This window comes from Physella acuta, unplaced genomic scaffold (assembly GCF_028476545.2).
Source record: "Physella acuta isolate Inbredline_101_S28 unplaced genomic scaffold, ASM2847654v3 ptg000575l, whole genome shotgun sequence".
Classification (NCBI taxonomy): Eukaryota; Metazoa; Mollusca; class Gastropoda; family Physidae; genus Physella; species Physella acuta.
This window is the reverse complement of record NW_026732094.1, coordinates 248,948-269,840: the sequence shown is the minus strand read 5'-3', so window position 1 is coordinate 269,840 and position 20,893 is coordinate 248,948. Positions and strand designations below refer to the sequence as shown.

The window sequence follows — 20,893 nt, the reverse complement described above, 5'->3', positions numbered from 1 at the left end:
ATATAAATAGGTTTACGAATAATTATATATATATATATAATTATATATATAATTGTTATAAAAAAATTATGAGCTACCCACGCTTTTATTTATAGTTATATAAGTACTGGTGATTGTAAAAACTAAGGATTTAAAAAAAATCTATGCATTTACGTACGTAGATCTTAGCATGCTTATTTTATTGTTTTAGCGTTAAGTGTTCAAAGGGAAATAACAAATAATTTTAATCATTTATAAAGTATACCAGACTTACTACCCCAGAAACGAAAAATTCCAACAAATCTCACCTTTTCAAATTAAAAAAAAAATGGCGAAACATAAAAAGCAAAGAAGTCAAAGTTTTAAAGCCATTTAGGGAATAAAAGAAATGTCGTTTGATCTTACTACTCGGAGTACTTTTTATAAAAAAAAGAAAAAACAAAATTGACCTAGCGGTGCGTGGTCAAAGGGAAGTAATTTAAATAACATTTAAATCCACCTTAGCATTATCTCCCTGTATACAATTAAACAATAAATGCACCTTTGATTTCTTTTAATTTAAATCAGATTTTGTCGGAAAACATTTTAGAAAATTATCCTTATTTAATTCATTAAAAAAGAATAGAATTTTTAAAGTTACTTCTCAATATAATTTAATTGTTATTGCCCTTTGACCGCAATCGAGAAAAGCTAAATAAAAAGGGAAATAGCTACAGCATTCTTCGTAGTATATAAAAAAAATATGTTGTTGTTTCCCTTTGACCAGAACACGCAGTTCAACAACTCAATAATTGATATTATTATTAACAGACAAAAGTTGATACCTACGCCACATTCATTCACATTTTACATACATTTTAATTAATATTAAGCATATTTGAGTGAGAAATCTTCACCATAATTTATTATGGGAGATCGCTAGCTTCTGTTATTGTCCATTTGTTATCACAACTTTCTGGTGTGTATTGAGATTTTATTGCTCTAGATACTTTCTGGTATCGTGTTGCGTTAATTTATTATTGATATCTACTGGTATCGTTTTGAGGTAATTTGTTATTGATGTCTTGTGGTTTCGGGCGTGGTGTGGATTGACTGGTTCAGGTCCGTCTTGACGCCAACAGCTTTGACCAATGCGTCCATTCTAAGAATTAAAGAATTTTTTTTTACAAACAAATGTATGAGCTAAGATGAAGGAGCTAAGAGGCAGGAGCTAAGAAGTAAAAGATTTTATAACTTTATCAGGGGACGGGTGAATGTTAATGTTTATGAAACGTGATAAACATTTGGCATTTTCTATAAAAAAAACCCCATCCCAACCTCAATATAAATCACTATTTAGTATAACAAAATCATAAACCACCGCACTCTGTACTGTAAAAAGATATGCACGATACCCTATCCATGTATAAATGATGGTGATGTACATTTAGATACTGTCGTTGGTGTGGTAGAAACATTACCTGACTCTATGTGTAAATGATGGTGATGTACATCTAAATACTGTCGTTGGTGTGGTAGAAACATTATCTGACTCTATGATGGTGATGTACATCTATATACTGTCGTTGGTGTGGTAGAAACATTACCTGACTCTATGTGTAAATGATGGTGATGTACATCTAAATACTGTCGTTGGTGTGGTAGAAACATTACCTGACTCGCTGTGTAAATGATGTACATCTAAATACTGTCGTTGATGTGGTAGAAACATTACCTGACTCGCTGTGTAAATGATGTACATCTAAATACTGTCGTTGATGTGGAAGAAACATTACCTGACTCGCTGTATAAATGATGATGATGTACATCTAAATACTGTCGTTGGTGTGGTAGAAACATTACCTGACTCGCTGTGTAAATGATGATGATGTACATCTAAATACTGTCGTTGGTGTGGTAGAAACATTACCTGGCTCTATGATGGTGATGTACATCTAAATACTGTCGTTGGTGTGGTAGAAACATTACCTGACTCGCTGTGTAAATGATGTACATCTAAATACTGTCGTTGGTGTGGTAGAAACATTACCCGACTCGCTGTGTAAATGATGTACATCTAAATACTGTCGTTGATGTGGTAGAAACATTACCTGACTCGCTGTGTAAATGATGTACATCTAAATACTGTCGTTGGTGTGGTAGAAACATTACCCGACTCGCTGTGTAAATGATGTACATCTAAATACTGTCGTTGATGTGGTAGAAACATTACCTGACTCGCTGTGCACCCAGCTCGGCCTCGACCTTGTTGATGAGTGCCCCCACCCTGCGGGACAGCTCCCCCACCCTGTCAGGCTGGTGTTTCTTCCGTATAAAATAAATTTGTTCCGACCTCAGGAAAGGGCGGGTCAGCTGTTTGAAGACAAATATTTTTTTTTAAATCTGGCCACAAAGGGATCGCTACTACCTGAGAAGGTAGAGCCAAGATGAAACTTAGAGAAACTTTTAACAGAACTGGCATTCAGGAAAGTTTGTGATGTCTTTTTTAATGTCAGGTAAAACATTAGGCTCATTTGCTTCAGTTAACGAACCAACATGGTTAGTATTCGAACATGTCATACATGTCACTGTATGTGACCCCTCGACCTACATGTCATTATATGACCCCCTCGGCCCATATGTAAAAGTATGACCCTCCCTTTCCATCCCATATCCTAACATCATGTAATAAAACAATAGCCAGTCTATTCTAAGCCTACAGTAAAAGACAATTATACATTTTTCCACACTACTTCTAACACTTGTGTTTTCACCCAACAGATTCTCAAAGGCAACTCTTGGGTTGAATTACGTTTGTTGATATTTCTCTGTCAATTTAAAACCTTTTACCGCTAAATTTTCTTTGCTAAAGCAGCTACATTTTGTTACTCTTCTTTATCCACATTCCTAGGATAATATTTGTTTTTGTTTTGTTAACTTCTGTTTGTTAATTTGAACTTTTGACAATTTTGTCGACCATTGTGGCCCACCTCAGTTAACATCTGAATTACCTTCTGCCAACCTCAGTTAACATTTGAATTACCTTCTGCCAAGTGGACTTGGGTTTCTCGTTCGGATAAACAATTAACTTTTGTTTATTGTACTTAAAGTAGCGCATCGGGTAAGACGCTTCGACTTCTAGCAGGTAATCAACCTGTAGGACAATAGGACAGGGGGAGGTGAACGGAAAAAAAGTCACAGGAAAAAAAAACACAGAAAAAAAGTCAGTTTTTGCTAGGAAAAAAAGTCACAGAAAAAAGTCACAGTGGAAAAATTTTATCGGAAAAAAAAGTCACAGAAATAAAGTCACAGAAAAAAAGTCACAACAATCTTTTTAGAAATATTTTTATTAATTTGTTAAGAATTGTAAAATTGTTTATGTTTATTGTTGTGGGTTGTATTTTTTGATAGCATAAATTATTTATAGACGTTAAAAGCATTATGATTTATAACAATTGTAAGTAAAAATACTCTAAGATAATTAACACAACAATCTCAACTTTTGTTACGTATTTAGTTAAATACGCGGTAGAAAAGTTAATTCCTGTGACTTTTTTTCTGTGTTTTTTTTCCTGTGTTTTTTTTCCTGTGACTTTTTTTCCTACAATCACAGGGGGGTAGGGCATTGCTACAGGTGATGTAGGACACAAGTGCAGGTGATATAGGACAATGGGACAGGTGATGTAGGACAATGTGACATGTGATGTAGGACAATGGGACAGGTGATGTAGGACACAAGTACAGGTGATGTAGGACACAAGTACAGGTGATGTAGGACACAGGTGATGTAGGACACAAGTACAGGTGATGTAGGACAATGGGACATGTGATGTAGGACACAAGTACAGGTGATGTAGGACACAAGTACAGGTGATGTAGGACACAAGTACAGGTGATGTAGGACAATGGGACATGTGATGTAGGACACAAGTACAGGTGATGTAGGACAATGGGGCATGTGATGTAGGACACAAGTACAGGTGATGTAGAACAATGGGACAGGTGATGTAGGACACAAGTACAGGTGATGTAGGACACAAGTACAGGTGATGTAGGACACAAGTACAGGTGATGTAGGACAATGGGACATGTGATGTAGGACACAAGTAAAGGTGATGTAGGACAATGGGACATGTGATGTAGGACACAAGTACAGGTGATGTAGGACAACAGGACAGGTGATGTAGGACACAAGTACAGGTGATTTAGGACACAAGTACAGGTGATGTAGGGCAATGGGACATGTGATGTAGGACAATGGGACAGGTGATGTAGGACAATGGGACAGGTGATGTAGGACACAAGTACAGGTGATGTAGGACACAAGTACAGGTGATATAGGACAATGGGACATGTGATGTAGGACAATGGGACAGGTGATGTAGGACACAAGTACAGGTGATGTAGGACACAAGTACAGGTAATGTAGGACAATGGGACATGTGATGTAGGACACAAGTACAGGTGATGTAGGACATAAGTACAGATGATGTAGGACAATGGGACAGGTGATGTAGGACACAAGTAAAGGTGATGTAGGACACAAGTACATGTGATGTAGGACACAAGTACAGGTGATGTAGGACACAACTAAAAGTGATGTAGGACACAAGTACAGGTGATGTAGGACACAAGTAAAGGTGATGTGGGACACAAGTACAGGTGATGTAGGACACAAGTACAGGTCATGTAGGACAATGGGACATGAGATGTAGGACACAAGTACAGGTGATGTAGGACAATGGGACATGTGATGTAGGACAATGGGACAGGTGATGTAGGACACAAGTACAGGTGATGTAGGACAATGGGACAGGTGATGTAGGACACAAGTACAGGTGATGTAGGACAATGGGACATGTGATGTAGGACAATGGGACATGTGATGTAGGTCAATAGGACCTGAGGGACAGAGTAAGAGAAATAAATCACCTGTTTCTTGAGTCTGTTCAAGTAGGCTTTTTTCTCCACTTTGCTGATGTCCCCAACAGCAACACCTATCTTTAAACAGGAGAGCGTTTATAGATTAGATACAGATTAAAAACATATCAACATATATATATATATATATATATATATATATATATATATATATATATATATATATATATATATATTTATATATATTTATATATATTTATACATATTTATATATATTTATACATATATACACACACATTCACATAATTACACTTATAAACAAAATTATATATAGTCCGTAGATAAAATATATATATATATATATATATATATATATATATATATATATATATATACATTCACATATATACACACATATAAACATATATATATACATATATGTATATATATATATATGTATATATGTATATATATATATATATATATATATATATATATATATATATATATATATATATAATATATGTAGACCTATATATGTAGACCTATATATAATTATATAAGTATAGATATACAGTGGCGTAGCGAGTTTGTGTGTCACCCCGTGTGGCACTGAATGATGTCACCCCTCGCTACGCCTCTGTCTATATACATATACATACATACACTCTGATCTCATATATATATATATATATATATATATATATATATATATATATATATATATATATATATATATATATATATATATATATATATAGATATATATATATATATATATATATATATATATATATATATATATATATATATATATATATATATATATATATATATATATATATATATATATATATATATATATATATATATGTGTGTGTGTGTGTGTGTGTGTGTATGATTAGCCTTTATTTACCATCAAGTTCATTAGCGTCAGGTTCATGAGCAGACAGAATAAGGGAAATAACAAGAACAGGTCTGTTGTGAATGGCGAGTTGTCCACCAAGATGAAATTGTCCTGAAAGTTGAGCTCGCCTACGGTCATGGCAAGTGTCGCCAACAAGGACTTCTCGTTGGTCTGAAACGCGTCCTGGAGAAATACAACTTGGTTAGATTTAAATGAAAACAAATGTCATATATATATATATATATATATATATATATATATATATATATATATATATATATATATATATATATATATATAGGGCCTATAAATAAATATATATATATATATATATATATATATATATATATATATATATATAGGGCCTATAAATATATATATATATATATATATATATATATATATATATAGGCCCTAAATGTATATATATATAGGGCCTATATATATATATATATATATATATATATATATATATATATATATATATATACATACATATATGTATATGAAGCTGTTTTTAACTCAATTTATATAGATATAACGTATACTTATACCGTGTTTAACATGACTCCAAGCGGTACGGCCAGAGCGAGAAGATAGAATATCATCAGAAAAGAAACCTGTAATTTAAATTGAAAAACAATTGCGTAAATGATTCTTTGGGAAACTCTTTTTACATTTTACATGCTAGTTTTGTTTAAAGAAAACTTTCTATAACTATAAAGTTCAGTGTAGATTCTTCCTATAGTGTAGGCTACTTGACCTTGACTCACTTAAGACCATGTTTTTTTACCTTGAGACATGTTAGACAGTATTTTACCTTGAGACATGTAAGACAGTATTTTACCATGAGACATGTAAGACAGTGTAATTTACCTTGAGACATGTTAGACAGTATTTTACCTTGAGACATGTAAGACAGTATTTTACCATGAGACATGTAAGACAGTGTAATTTACCTTGAGACTTGCGAGACAGTGTACTTTACCTTGAGACATATTAGACAGTATTTTACTTTGAGACATGTAAGACAATGTACTTTACCTTGAGACTTGCGAGACAGTGTACTTTACCTTGAGACATATTAGACAGTATTTTACTTTGAGACATGTAAGACAGTGTAATTTACCTTGAGACATGTTAGACAGTATTTTACCTTGAGACATGTAAGACAGTATTTTACCATGAGACATGTAAGACAGTGTAATTTACCTTGAGACATATTAGACAGTATTTTACTTTGAGACATGTAAGACAATGTACTTTACCTTGCGACTTGCGAGACACTGTACTTTACCTTGAGACATGTAAGACAGTGTACTTTACCTTGAGACTTGCGAGGCAGTGTACTTTACCTTGAGACTTGCGAGACAGTGTACTTTACCTTGAGACTTGCGAGACAGTGTACTTTACCTTGAGACTTGCGAGACAGTGTACTTTACCTTGAGCATAGTTTTAAAGACCTCAAAGAACATTGTGAAGTACAGGCCAATGCGGTCAAACCTGAGGGAAGGATCAAACGATAGTTTAGATATGATAACTGGCCACTAGATTAGACCACTGAGCACTAGATTCGACCACTGACCACTAGATTAGACCACTGACCACTAGATTAGACCACTGACAACTAGATTAGACCACTGACCACTAGATTAGACCACTGACCACTAGATTAGACCACTGACCACTAATTAGACCACTGACCACTAATTATACCACTGACCACTAATGTGGCAACGGACCACTTTATTAGACCACTGACCACTAATTAGACCACTGACCACTAGATTAGATTAGACCACTGACCTCTAGATTAGACCACTGACCTCTAGATTAGACCACTGACCTCTAGATTAGACCACTGACCTCTAGATTAGACCACTGGCCACTAGATTAGACCACTGACCACTAGATTAGACCACTGACCACTAGATTAGACCACTGACCACTAGATTAGACCACTGACCACTAGATTAGACCACTGGCCACTAGATTAGACCACTGGCCACTAGATTAGACCACTGACCACTAGATTAGACCACTGACCACTAGATTATACCACTGACCACTAGATTAGACCACTGGCCACAAGATTAGACCACTGACCACTAGATTAGACCACTGACCACTAGATTAGACCACTGACCACTAGATTAGACCACTGGCCACTAGATTAGACCACTGACCACTAGATTAGACCACTGACCACTATATTAGACCACTGACCACTAGATTAGACCACTGACCACTAGAGTAGACCACTGACCACTAGATTAAACCACTGACCACTAGATTAGACCACTGACCACTAGATTAAACCACTGATCACTAGATTAAACCACTGACCACTAGATTAGACCACTGACCACTAGATTAGATTAGACCACTGACCACTAGATTAGACCACTGACCACGAGACTAGATCACTGACCACTAGATTAGACCACTGACCACTAGATTAGACCACTGGCCACTAGATTAGACCACTGACCACTAGATTAGACCACTGACCACTATATTAGACCACTGACCACTAGATTAGACCACTGACCACTAGAGTAGACCACTGACCACTAGATTAAACCACTGACCACTAGATTAGACCACTGACCACTAGATTAAACCACTGACCACTAGATTAAACCACTGACCACTAGATTAGACCACTGGCCACTAGATTAAACCACTGGCCACTAGATTAAACCACTGACCACTAGATTAGACCACTGACCACTAGATTAGACCACTGACCACTAGATTAGACCACTGACCACTAGATTAGATTAGACCACTGACCACTAGATTAGACCACTGACCACTAGATTAGACCACTGACCACTAGATTAGACCACTGGCCACTAGATTAAACCACTGGCCACTAGATTAAACCACTGACCACTAGATTAGACCACTGACCACTAGATTAGACCACTGACCACTAGATTAGACCACTGACCACTAGATTAGACCACTGACCACTAGATTAAACCACTGACCACTAGATTAGACCACTGACCACTAGATTATACCACTGACCACTAGATTAAACCACTGACCACTAGATTAAACCACTGACCACTAGATTAAACCACTGACCACTAGATTAGACCACCGACCACTAGATTAGACCACTGACCACTAATTAGACCACTGACCTCTCCAAGATGAAGGACACCATGAGAAGAAAGACCAACACCGAGTAAGCCACCGCCCTCCACTGGGCGTCACACGGCTCGTAGCCTGGTGGGATGTTGCCGTACATGAGCAGACAGACGGAGACCATGGTCATTAGGAGCTGGGAGGAGAAGGCGTAGTGCCAGCCCTGGGGAGGGGGGGGGGTAGGGGGGTAAGAAGAATATTTACATTTTGTAATTTCAACCATGGGGTAGGGGGGGTAGGGGTAAGAAGAGTATTTACATGGTGTAATGCCAGGCATGGACACATATGAAATTTGTTTTGTGGAGAAGATTGTTGAGTTTTATCAATGTATATGTAAGGATGGTTCCCGATTTATATCTTTAAAGATGGTTCCCGATGTATACCCGCAAGGATGGTTCCGATTTATATATGTAAGGATGGTTCCCGATGTATATATGTAAGGATGATTCCGATGTATACATGTAAGGATGGTTCCGATGTATACATGTAAGGATGGTTCCGATGTATATATGAAAGGATGGTTCCGATGTATATATCTAAGGATGATTCCGATGTATATATGTAAGGATGGTCCCTGATTTATACCTGTAAAGATGGTTCCCGATGTATATATATATATATATATATATATATATATATATATATATATATATATATATATATATATATATATATATATATATATATATATATATATATATATATATATATATAAGGATGGTTCCCGTTGTATATATATATATATATGTAAGAATGGTTCCCGATCTATTCTCATGGTATGAAATGTGATATGCTCTGATACTTAGCTTAGAGGCTGTGACAAAGATGGTGTGAAACTAGGCCAATGCCTACACCTGTAGACCGCCGCTACCTGAAGGTCGGGGAAGCTGTACGTAACAGAACTCCGTTGACGACGTGTGACGCACTATCGTTTTCTATTGTTGGTGAAGTCTGTGAGTTCACACCCCCCACACCCCCAGCACAAGCAGAACGTGATCAACCTAGAGTACTCACCACGGCTAGAGCGTGCATCGTTCTCTTGAAGACAAGGGCGACAACAAAGCAGTAGATAGCGATCTGGATGCTGTACATGTATCCATAGCGAAAGGTAGGACGGTGCATCAACACCTGTGGGGATGGGGGGATGAGTGGGGAAAAGGAGACATTGTTTAAACTTTATAACAATTTCAGAACAATTTCATAATAACTGTGAGGTCTGTGATTTTTTATTTGAATCCACACATTTAAACTTTTATCCAACGTTTACAAATGGTATCAGACCTACATCATCCTTATGATACAACAGACCTACAGCAACCTTATGATACAACAGACCTACAGCAACCTTATGATACAACAGACCTACAGTAACCTTATGATACAACAGACCTACAGCAACCTTATGATACCACAGAACTACATCATCCTTTTGATACCACAGAACTACATCATCTCTATGATACCACAGACCTACAACAACCTTGTGATACCACAGAACTACATCATCTTTATGATACCACAGACCTACAACAACCTTATGATACCACAGACCTACATCATCCTTATGATACCACAGACCTACATCATCTTTATGATACCACAGACCTACATCATCCTTATGATACCACAGACCTACATCATCTTTATGATACCACAGACCTACAACACCCTTGTGATACCACAGACCTACATCAGCCTAGCTATGCCACATAGATCAACCGTACACCGCCCTATGCTTGATGTCAACCTACCGTGGCATTGGTTTCATTTTTAGCCGGAACCTCACGGCATGCGTAATCAGTCCGGTTCGGCTTTGGCATGAAGTAACAGTAGATGAGCATCATGAAGACCATTGCCATCTGTATGGTGAAGTCTGCTCCAAATATCACACAGCCATACTGTCGCCTACAAAATAGAACTTCCTAATATTTGCCGCTGTAATTTAAATGTTTTGTTTGTTTTACATTATAATAATTATATTCATTTAAAGAATTTTATTTTTAGTTTACAGGTTCTGTTCTTTACATAATCACACCTTTGAATTCTATTATCTGTAGGGATTGAAAATATTGGAGCTTTTCGGCTTCAAAAGTCGTCAAAGTCTAACTTTGGTAGCATTGCAATTATCTGCCCATGTTTTCTTTTAATTATCTCCCGACAAATATTTGTCCCTAATCAGCCTTTAAGGGATATTTGGGACATGGTACTTTGTGACATGGAACTTGTGACATTTGTGAACGTACTTATGACATTTGTTGATTATACTCGTGAAAATTGGAACTTGTTGTGATATGGTACTTGTGACATTTGTGACATGGAACTTGTGACATTTGTGAAAGTACTTATGACATTTGTTAATTATACTTGTGAAAATTGTATTTGCGATATGGTACTTGTGACATTTGTGACATGGTACTTGTGACATTTGTAACATGGAACGTGTGACATTTGTGACATGTACGTGTGACACTGTTACATGATACTTGTGACATTTGTGACATGTACGTGTGACATTTGTGACATGTACGTGTGACAGGTTAGCGCTCACCATTTGTAGGAAAGATTGCTCTGGCACAGCGGGTGACCGAGTAGGTCCTCCCTCTCGTGGCATAACATCGTCTGTAGAACAAAAGAACATGGGATAACATTGTCTGTAGGACAAAAGAACATGGGATAACATCGTCTGTAGAACAAAAGAACATGGGATAACATTGTCTGTAGGACAAAAGAACATGGGATAACATTGTCTGTAGAACAAAAGAACATGGGATAACATTGTCTGTAGAACAAAAGAACATAGGATAACATTGTCTGTAGAACAAAAGAACATGGGATAACATCGTCTGTAGAACAAAAGAACATGGGATAACATAGTCTCTAGGACAAAAGAACATGGGATAACATTGTCTGTAGAACAAAAGAACATGGGATAACATTGTCTGTAGATCAAAAGAACATGGGATAACATTGTCTTTAGATCAAAAGAACATGGGATAACATAGTCTGTAGAACAAAAGAACATGGGATAACATTGTCTGTAGATCAAAAGAACATGGGATAACATTGTCTTTAGATCAAAAGAACATGGGATAACATAGTCTGTAGAACAAAAGAACATGGGATAACATAGTCTGTAGAACAAAAGAACATGGGATAACATCGTCTGTAGAAAAAAAGAACATGGGATAACATCGTCTGTAGAACAAAAGAACATGGGATAACACGATAGAACCTATGCAACATAACGCATGCAACAAAATACTTATATGTGAAATTCCATTCACCTAACTGAAAACGGAGCTCAAGTTAACGTTTTTTTTAAGAAACTGAAGTAGAGTAAGTAACACTTTCGGTTACCGGAAATCGCTCAAAAGAAAGCAGAAAACTGCGAGTTTGAAAAAATACAGATTATATATATATATATATATATATATATATATATATATATATATATATATATATATATATATATATGAACTTTTATCAACATAACTGTAAAGGTACTCAAGTTATTGTATTCACAAGGACATACAGACAAAATTGCCAAATTAAGATTTTTCGACTCAGGGTAAAACGTCGAGATTAAATATGTCAAAATCTCGATTTCGATTTTTGTGCACGATTACAATACTTCCTCTATACTTCGTATTCGAGATACTAAAAATATTCCACCACTTACTGCTATGGCGTTGTACGTCCTTGACTTTGACATAGGATCGTTTGGTCCTGGGTCGATATATCTGTAGTTGAATTCGACCTGCCGATTTAAAAAAAAAAATCGGTAATGGCATTTTTATTTTGTTAACGAACAAACATACTCTGCTAGTAAAGGAAATGTGGATTTCCCGATGTTTAAAAATAAAATCTTACCGAATACTGCTCGTCAGTTGGGCAATTGTCCGAATATTTGACACACTTGTCCAAGACAATCTAAGGAGTTTTGAGGTTAGGAGATGAGTTTTTGGTAATTAGTTTTCGTTGAAAAAGATATTGAAGTTATTTTTGGAGGCATCAAATTGTAAATGAAATTTAAATAAACGAGGGCACCAACAAATTTAATAAGTGTTTTTAAACCACAAAAAAAAAAAAAAAAAAAAAAATCAAAAAAATCGGGCAAGCAATATTTGAGTTGAGATACGACCAAAATAGCAGAATACAAGTAAATTGATCAAACAATAGATATGGTACAATTTGTGGTTTAAAATTTCAGAATTAAGCTGTTGTAATTTGTTTATTCCTGAAACAATCTATATTTTTTTTTTTTCAAAAAATGATTGAATAATTTTTTTCATTTTCTCCTAAAACAATAATCGTTATTTCAATTCTTAAAAGATTCATTCATTTCTACTAAAACAATATTTTTTTTTCAATTGTTGAAGTATATATTTAATATTATCTTCTCCTAATGCGAGCGTAACTTTATCGTCTGCAGGTTTTACCTTGACTGCCTCAGGTGTGAATTCTATCATTCTGTCCATACAGTTGTATCCTTTCTTGTCTCTCACAGACAGACTTTTTTCCCAGCTAGACAGACATTTTATTTGTATGCATGAGACCAACAAGGAGATTCGAACTTGAAACTTACAGATTAACACTCCAGCGCTCTACCGCTAGGCCACGCCGTCTTACCTGCTGTGCTCCATCATAAACACCGCCACGTCTGTCATACGTCTGTCAACGGCCACGTCCAGCGGACTCTTGTCGTGCAGGTTGGTCATCGTGACGGAGGCCTTGTGGTCCAGCAGAGACTTGACAGTGGCCAGGTGACCATGGTAACACGCATGATGCAGTGCCGTGTTCTGGAAGTAAAGTCTTCTATTCCCAACCCTCCTTAAGGAACACATTTTGTGTTCAACTGATTGGCTCAGGCATTCATACAACAAACAACAAAGCCTTTAGTAGGAACACATTTGAAGTCATTTTCCAATGTTACATTTTGAACAAACAACAAGTGACGCACCTACTCTTATAATTGGATACTTTGGTTTGTCCTTGGCTCAGTAATCCAGGGAAACTACCCCGTTTGGATTTTTATCGTAGAATTTTACATTGGAATTAATCGAAAATAAGTTGTTTTTTAACACTAATTATGTTATTTTCATTCAGATTAATCGGTAGATTTCTCGAATACTGTCTAACAATTGTAAAATGTTACGTTTATTGTAGATGTGCAGATATACACAAATTCGCCAGTCGGTAAGACTTGCAAGAACAACCGAAAGAAATACTGAATACATAACAAGACGAGTTAACGTTAATTGTAACAATTTAGGTTATTCGACACGTAGATAAGTGGTATCTTAAGTAGAGGGGGAGAGGGGGGGGGTAGAGTTGGGGAGAACATGTTGAGAGAGTGGTTTATTTGGTTTAGTGCAGCTAATTAAGTATAATAATTATCTAAGTTCGTATGTCTGTCTGAAACTCGACATAAACAAGCTATTAAGAAAGATCAAAGAGTTTTCAATTAATTTTTTTCATTAAACAGAAGATGCTCAAATTGGATGTAATTTTATTTTGTCGTTCCCAAGGATAAAATGTCATGCTTAATAAATAGAAAATCTAACGAAACATAAGTTTTACTTTATTTTCTACGTCAGTCAATCGACAAAGTTTGCGGCTAGAATATAAAAAGTAAAGAAAGATCTTATTCTATCGTTATTACCCGCAAGCTACGACACACCACAGACGTTTTTACAATGACGAAGTAAACTTCAATGAGCTAATGTTAAATATCTACTTGGTCTCTCAATTGTAGGCGGTATCTCTCAACTCTACTTGCTCTCTCAACTCTACTTGGTCTCTCAACTCTACTTGCTCTCTCAACTCTACTTGGTCTCTCAACTCTACTTGGTCTCACCTTTTCATTATCCCTACAGTTTGGTCTCACCTTTTCATTATCCCTACAGTTAAGTTCCACCTTCATCCTGATCAGATCCTCTACGATATCAGTGTATCCACCAATGGCAGCGACCATCAGCGTGTTTCTAAAGTGCTTGTCCCTGTATATATATATATATATATATATATATATATATATATATATATATAGTCGTAGGTGAACGTCTATCGCTTCCCCCCCCCCCCCTTCAACGGAATTTTAAAAAATATACTTCAAGCAGTGTTCGCCCCCGTTTACAAAGTTTAAATTAAAGGTTCATTAAATTATTTACGACTTGAATAAAACAGTATCAACCAACAGCGCCCCCACCTTATTTTAGCGTTAGCTCCCTTGCCCCGTAGAGCGGAAATGGCTGGCCTGTTCCCAGCCTCGCATGCCAGGAAAAAAGCACTCTTGTTCTGGAAGTTCAAGACGTCAACGTTCTCCGTGACGTCCGCCAACTTGAGCACAGTTTCATAGCTGCTGACACTAGGGGGGGGGGGGTTGAGTAGCATATACGTCAGAGCAATTTTAGACAATAAGGTAAACCATGGGTTAACAGATATACGAGGTGTAGGATTAAACCTTGAGCTAAGAAGGCTCCTCTATGGGAAGAAGATAATTACCTTGTCAGTTTATTTCATTCAAACTTAATAAAACATAGCGTTCTCACTTTGCTCAATACAACACAGCTACCCCACCTGTATACACACCTGGATGACACACCTGCATTCACACCTAGATGTCACACCTGCATACACACCTTGTTGTCACACCTGCATACACACCTGGCTAATACACCTGCATACACACCTGGCTAATACACCTGCATACACACCTTGCTAATACAACTACATACACACCTGTATACGCACCTGGCTGCAACGTGCAGAGGGATGAGGCCGTTGACCTCTCTGGCTTCAGGAGAGCAGCCTCGCTTGAGGAGAGCTTCAACAAACTGGAACAGGACATGCGATGGTAAGCATCAGATGGTAAACAAGAGGACATGCGATGGTAAACATCAGGACATGCGATGGTAAACATCAGGACATGGGATGGTAAACATCAGATGGTAAACAAGAGGACATTGGATGGTAAACATCAGGACATGGGATGGTAAGCATCAGATGGTAAACAAGACTACATTGGATGGTAAACATCAGATGGTAAACAAGAGGACATTGGATGGTAAACATCAGATGGTAAACATCAGGACATGCGATGGTAAACATCAGATGGTAAACAAGAGGACATTGGATGGTAAACATCAGGACATGGGATGGTAAGCATCAGATGGTAAACAAGACTACATTGGATGGTAAACATCAGATGGTAAACAAGAGGACATTGGATGGTAAACATCAGATGGTAAACAAGAGGACATTGGATGGTAAACATCAGGACATGGGATGGTAAGCATCAGATGGTAAACAAGACTACATTGGATGGTAAACATCAGATGGTAAACAAGAGGACATTGGATGGTAAACATCAGATGGTAAACAAGACTACATTGGATGGTAAACATCAGATGGTAAACAAGAGGACATTTGATGGTAAACAAGAGGACATTGGATGGTAAACATCAGATGGTAAACAAGAGGACATTTGATGGTAAACAAGAGGACATTGGATGGTAAACAAGAGGACATGCGATGGTAAACATCAGATGGTAAACATCAGGACATGCGATGGTAAACATCAGGAAATTTTAGTCAACAATTTTCGTTAGGCGATTTTAGTCAACAATTTTATTCAACAATTTTACTCAACAGATGAAGAAAGCCACAATGGATGCCCTTGCTCAGAAAGCCTAATCTTGTCATAATTCAGGTCAAGCTTATGACGCGACAGGTGGTGAGCTATTCCGATAACTAGACAAATTAGCCTAATTTCCCCCAGTATTGTATGTGTATTTTGTCCATACTAATAGACAACCAAAAAGGGCGGTAACTCACCCGAGGGTCTCTCTGTTTGGCCGCCAGATGAAGCGCTGTCTGGTCAAAGGCGTCTATTTGAGCCAAGAGATCGTCCGGACATTGCTGGGGATGGACACACACTTGTGGTAGGGATGGCAAACATTCAGTTAATGGTGAATGGACACACTTGCGGTAGGGATGGTAAACATGCAGTTAATGGTGAATGGACACACACTTGTGGTAGGGATTGTGGGAATGGACACACACTTGTAATAGGGATGGTAAACATGCAGTTAATGGTGAATGGACACACACTTGTGGTAGGGATTGTGTGAATGGACACACACTTGTGGTAGGGATGGTAAACATGCAGTTAATGGTGAATGGACACACACTTGTGGTAGGATTGTGTGAATGGACACACACTTGTGGTAAGGATGGTAAACATGCAGTTAATGGTGAATGGACACACACTTGTGGTAGGGATTGTGTGAATGGACACACACTTGTGGTAGGGTTTGTGTGAATAGACACACACTTGTGACAGGGATGGTAAACATTCAGTTGATGATGAATGGGCACACAGCCCTTGAAACAAATAATCTAAGACAATTATCTTTTAAATGACTAGTTTTGGAGAGAGGTGTGTGATCTAGCCTATTTATAGTGCTACAAAAATCTTTAAATAAGTAACAAGCTGCTGATGGTGTTACAAACATAATTTCAAAATATGATTAAGGTAGATTGTGTCATCAAATCGGGCTAGTAAAAAGTTGGATTAATTTCCTATAAACATTTTATTCTCCAATAAACAGGTAGGCCCTATTGAGAGAATGTGGAATGATAAGTAATCAGTAAGGTGTGCCGTTCTTTATCAATTCATTTTCTGTAAACTTGCTTCATGGTTTGATTTTAGAACATATATCCTAAAATATATATTTACCTTTAATAGTTAAAAGAAGCAAAATTATATATTGTAAAATAAAAACTAAACAACTATTTTATATAACAAAATTAAAAGTATATCATTTAATAAAATTAAATTGGAAAAGCGTAATTACATTTTTATACTTCACTGTATTAAAGAGTGTCAATTATTTCCCCTTTTTTTATTTCTGCCGCTTCCAGTACAACAAAAACCTGTTTGTTCAGGTCAGGGCAGAGTTTCTTCCAGGCTCCTCTTTGGGGGGGGGGGGGGGGGGGGGGCATCGCCCCCCCCCCCATCCGAACGAAATGGAATTTATATAGAAAATATATACTTTTGACAGTGTCCGCCCCCCCCCCCCCCCGAAAATTGTTGTCCCCCCCCCCCCTAAAATAATTTCAAGTGCACTCCCGGAGAAAAAGGTCTGGAAGAAACACTGGTTCCGGGGTACGCTGAACTGTTACGTCACTGCCCTAGCACCTCCAATTCTACCTGTAACAAAAACTCCAGAACGTCCAGGTGAGCTTTCTGTGCGGCCACGTGCAGGCACGTCTGGCCAGAGATGTTTTTCTTGTTGACCTCTGCCCCCTGGTCGACCAGCAGCTTGACCAGGTCCAGGAAACCTTTTTTACAGGCCAGGATGAGTGGCGTTTGTCTGGAATGGTCCTGGCAGTTGATGTCCGTTTCCTAGTGGCATTATGCCGTGAGATTACAATTTAAAAAACAAAACAAAACAACAACAACAACAACAATTTCTGTGCATTGCTAAAATCAAATTAACCTTCGAGAATACCGATGTCCAGAAGAAGTAAGCGACCTCCCCCCCCCCGGCCCCTCCTACCCAATCTATGATTTTTACGAAGTATACGACATTGTAATTTATTTTAAATATACATAATCAGAGTTTCTTCCAGGCAGAGCCCCCCCCCCCCCCGAAGAAAGTCTACCGCCCCCCCCCCCTGAACGAAATGGAATTTATATAGAAAACATACACTTGTACAAGTGTCCGCCCCCCCCCCCCCCCCCCGAAAAAATGTTGTCGTCGTCCCCCGAAAATATCAAGTGCCCCCCCCCCCCCCGGAGAAGAAAAGAGTCTGGAAGAAACACTGTACATAATAACAAACCTAGTTATAAGTTTTGTATAAAAAAATGGTGAAGGGTGTATAGACAAAACCCATTTAACACTTAACGAAACAACAGTTAATTATTTACCCCGTTGAGCAAAGCTTTTACGACATGCGTAGCTCTATTTTCAACAGCACTGCAAGGAAGACGTAATGAGTGTTTTAAAATCCATACAAACATTTAGTGTGTGCAGTGCTAAACAAGGCTTTACAGTAGTATCGATTAAAGTATCTGTGTTGGTCTATTTTACAGGGAATTAGGCTAGATTTTTTTTCTCTGGGGAGTGTTGGGTCACACTTAATGTAGGCATAGTATCAGAGGCGTAGCAAACTTTCGATTTACACCCCTAAGGCTTTCGATTTGCACTCCCCCCCCCCTCAAGATTTCGATGTGCACCCCCCTCAACCTTTCAATTTATTTTTCCAACCAATTTCGGCGCCCCCTGAGGTCGGCGCCCGGAGTCAAGTGTCCCCCCCCGCCCCTCCTTCGCTACGCCTTTGCATAGTATACATTACAAATAGTTATATAAATATCACAACCGGACAGGTTGTGTATTCGATGACAATGCAATATTATCTATTTTTTTCATTCTGGTTAGCAATTAAATTAGTTGTACAGAATTAATTTTATGGTTGGTGTTTTCTGAAAGATGTAGACAAACTAGATCCAGTCAAGATGCACTTTAGTAATTGGCGTATAACGCAGTGTATCATATTTGAGAATAGTATCGAATCGACATAATATACCGCAGAGCAGAGGCGTAGCGAGGGGGGGGGGGGGCGGACCGGGTGACACCATTTAGGGGGGTGATACCAAGGCTAAAAATAGCAAAATATATAGAGACAAATTTGGAGGGGGTGGGGGTGCAAATCCAAATTTGAAAGTTTGTCCCCAGGAAGGGTCGCTACGCCACTGGGGGGGGGGGGGTGACACCATTAAGTGCCGCACCGGGTGACACCCGTCCTCGCTACGCCACTGCCGCAGAGTACAGACTGGTGATATATATATATGTATATATATATATATATATATATATAAATATATATATATATATATATATATATATATATATATATATATATATATATATATATATATATATATATATATATATATATATATATATAAATATATATATATATATATATATATATATATATATATATATATATATATATATATATATATATATATATATATATATATATATATATATATATTCCTTAATTTTCGTGCTTTAAAAAGATTTCACAAACTGTTTTATTTTTAAAAATTTTTCTCTGGTTATGAATTTCAAACCGGAAGTGTATCACGAACACTTACACGTGTAACGGAGTCCTTCCTTCTTGGTTCCTCTTGTCATGGTTGCCATGGTGACGCAGCAGCAAGGGCACCATGTCCGTGTAGCCATCTTTTGCACAAATGTGCAGCGGGTACAGCGAGTGGCCCTAAATAAAAACATTGGCGGCACAATGTGAGTGGCGTGTAAAACTGCGGAGGTAGGTGCGTAGCTGGGGTAGGATGGTGTTGGAGAGGGGTGTAACTACGGGGGGGGGGGGGGGACAGATTTTATTTTGCTTATTCTCTATTTGTGAACATTTTTGGACATTCGAAAAGAAAATGTCCGCCTCTGAGATCAATATATTTTGGACACATCGCCAAGCAAACACGAATAAAATTGTTTAATTTGGAAGAAATGTTTGTCAAAGATGTATAGAAAGAAAAAAAATAACTCACATTTTTTACGTTTGCATTAGCTCCCTTGTGTAACAGCTCTTGCGCGGCATGTTAGAGAGAAGGCAAAAAACAAAAGCAAATGTACACACAGCAAAAGAAATATTACATTTTCATGTTTTATGTATGAAAACTTTTAAGAAGTAGGTCACATTACAATCATTTAATGTTGATTTAAGATTTTTAGATAAGCTTCTTAAAACATTTCACAATAAAAAATATTAAAATACTCCGTATAAAATATATTTAAACCTACACTAAAGTAAATGTTAAGTGTGGTTCTCAAACATATATGGCAGAAATGACTTAATTACTTATAGAAATATTGCTGAACCCTGCCCTTTTCATTTTACACCGAATACGTTTCTCTAAACAAAATATGATCACTGTGTACTCCAGAATGCCTA

General features: G+C 37.3%; 1 protein-coding gene across 1 annotated transcript; it reads right to left on the bottom strand.

The window, feature by feature from the left end:
* Positions 1–861: 861 nt before the first annotated feature.
* Positions 862–20,741, bottom strand: LOC131946930 (transient receptor potential cation channel subfamily A member 1). The gene is made up of 23 exons (XM_059307977.1): positions 20,490–20,741; positions 20,076–20,200; positions 18,840–18,888; positions 18,120–18,314; positions 16,742–16,825; positions 15,659–15,741; positions 15,114–15,272; positions 14,793–14,904; positions 13,535–13,704; positions 13,345–13,429; positions 12,776–12,835; positions 12,585–12,662; positions 11,454–11,524; positions 10,657–10,810; positions 9,920–10,033; positions 8,902–9,068; positions 7,189–7,249; positions 6,301–6,366; positions 5,756–5,929; positions 4,891–4,959; positions 3,002–3,112; positions 2,192–2,331; positions 862–1,120 (listed from the first exon to the last, which is right to left on the bottom strand). Exons 2-23 carry the CDS (start codon positions 20,147–20,149, stop codon positions 1,033–1,035), a joined length of 2,364 nt encoding a protein of 787 aa, XP_059163960.1. The 5' UTR covers positions 20,150–20,200; positions 20,490–20,741; the 3' UTR covers positions 862–1,032.
* Positions 20,742–20,893: the final 152 nt, after the last annotated feature.